Source organism: Cariama cristata, unplaced genomic scaffold, assembly GCF_000690535.1.
Source record: "Cariama cristata isolate BGI_N322 unplaced genomic scaffold, ASM69053v1 scaffold270, whole genome shotgun sequence".
In the NCBI taxonomy this organism is placed as follows: domain Eukaryota; kingdom Metazoa; phylum Chordata; class Aves; order Cariamiformes; family Cariamidae; genus Cariama; species Cariama cristata.
The window spans coordinates 35,838-36,735 of NW_009592735.1; the positions used below are offsets into that span (position 1 = coordinate 35,838).

Consider the following 898-nt stretch of genomic DNA (forward strand, 5'->3'; position numbering starts at 1 on the left):
GGCCTGCCGCAGCGCAGTGCCACAGTGCCTGTGCTCATCACTGTGTGGGATGTCAATGACAACCCACCCGTGTTCGCCCGAGCCGAGTACCGCACAGCAGTGAGCGAGAGCGCACCACCCGGCACGGAGCTGCTGCGTGTGGTGGCCCATGATGCTGACTCGGGACCCCGTGGCCACGTTCACTACACCATCAGCTCAGGTGACCAGCAGGGGCTCTTCCAGCTTCACGAGAGCACGGGGGCCCTGTGCCTGGCACGGCCCCTGGACCGGGAGGCCCAGGCGCTGCATACACTTGTGGTGCAGGCCACGGATGTGCCAGGCAGGCACTTTGCACTGGTACCTGTAGCCATTGAGGTGAAGGATGTCAACGATAACAAGCCATACTTCCCAGTGGAGGTGCTGAGTGCCAGCATGCGGGAGAACCTGCCTCCTGGCACACTGGTCACCACGCTGCGTGCTGTCGATGCAGACACTGGTGTCTTTGGGGAATTGCGGTACGCAGTGCTGGAGCAGCCAGTGGGGGAGCCCACCATGGCAGAGGGCCGGGATGCCTTCGCCGTCAACAGCAGCTCTGGGGAGCTGCGCTCCCGACTTACCTTTGACTACGAACGAGCCAAAGCCTTCCAGCTCCTAGTCAGGGCCACTGATGCTGGCAACGCCTCTGCCACAGTGACCGTGCGGGTGCTGGTGACAGGGGAGGACGAATATGATCCCATCTTCCTGAGCCCCTCCTTCAACTTCGAGGTCCCTGAGGGTGCCCGCAAAGGGCAGAGCATCGGGCGGGTGCTGGCAACAGATGAGGATGAGGGGGCTGACGGCGTCGTACTGTACTCCCTGGCAAAGCCCTCACCATACTTTGCCATCAACCAAACCACAGGCACCATCTACCTGCGTGTGG

The 898-nt window shown here is 62.4% G+C and overlaps 1 protein-coding gene across 1 annotated transcript in view; it reads left to right on the plus strand.

Annotated features, from left to right (window-relative positions):
* DCHS1 (dachsous cadherin-related 1) overlaps nt 1–892 on the plus strand; it is a gene marked incomplete at both ends in the record, with an annotated part of 29,029 nt that extends 28,137 nt beyond the window's left edge. The window contains 1 exon segment of the mRNA XM_009703029.1: nt 1–892. This exon segment is cut by the window's left edge and continues 30 nt beyond it. Coding sequence (XP_009701331.1) covers nt 1–892 — 892 coding nt within the window.
* Between the last annotated feature and the right edge of the window lie 6 nt (nt 893–898).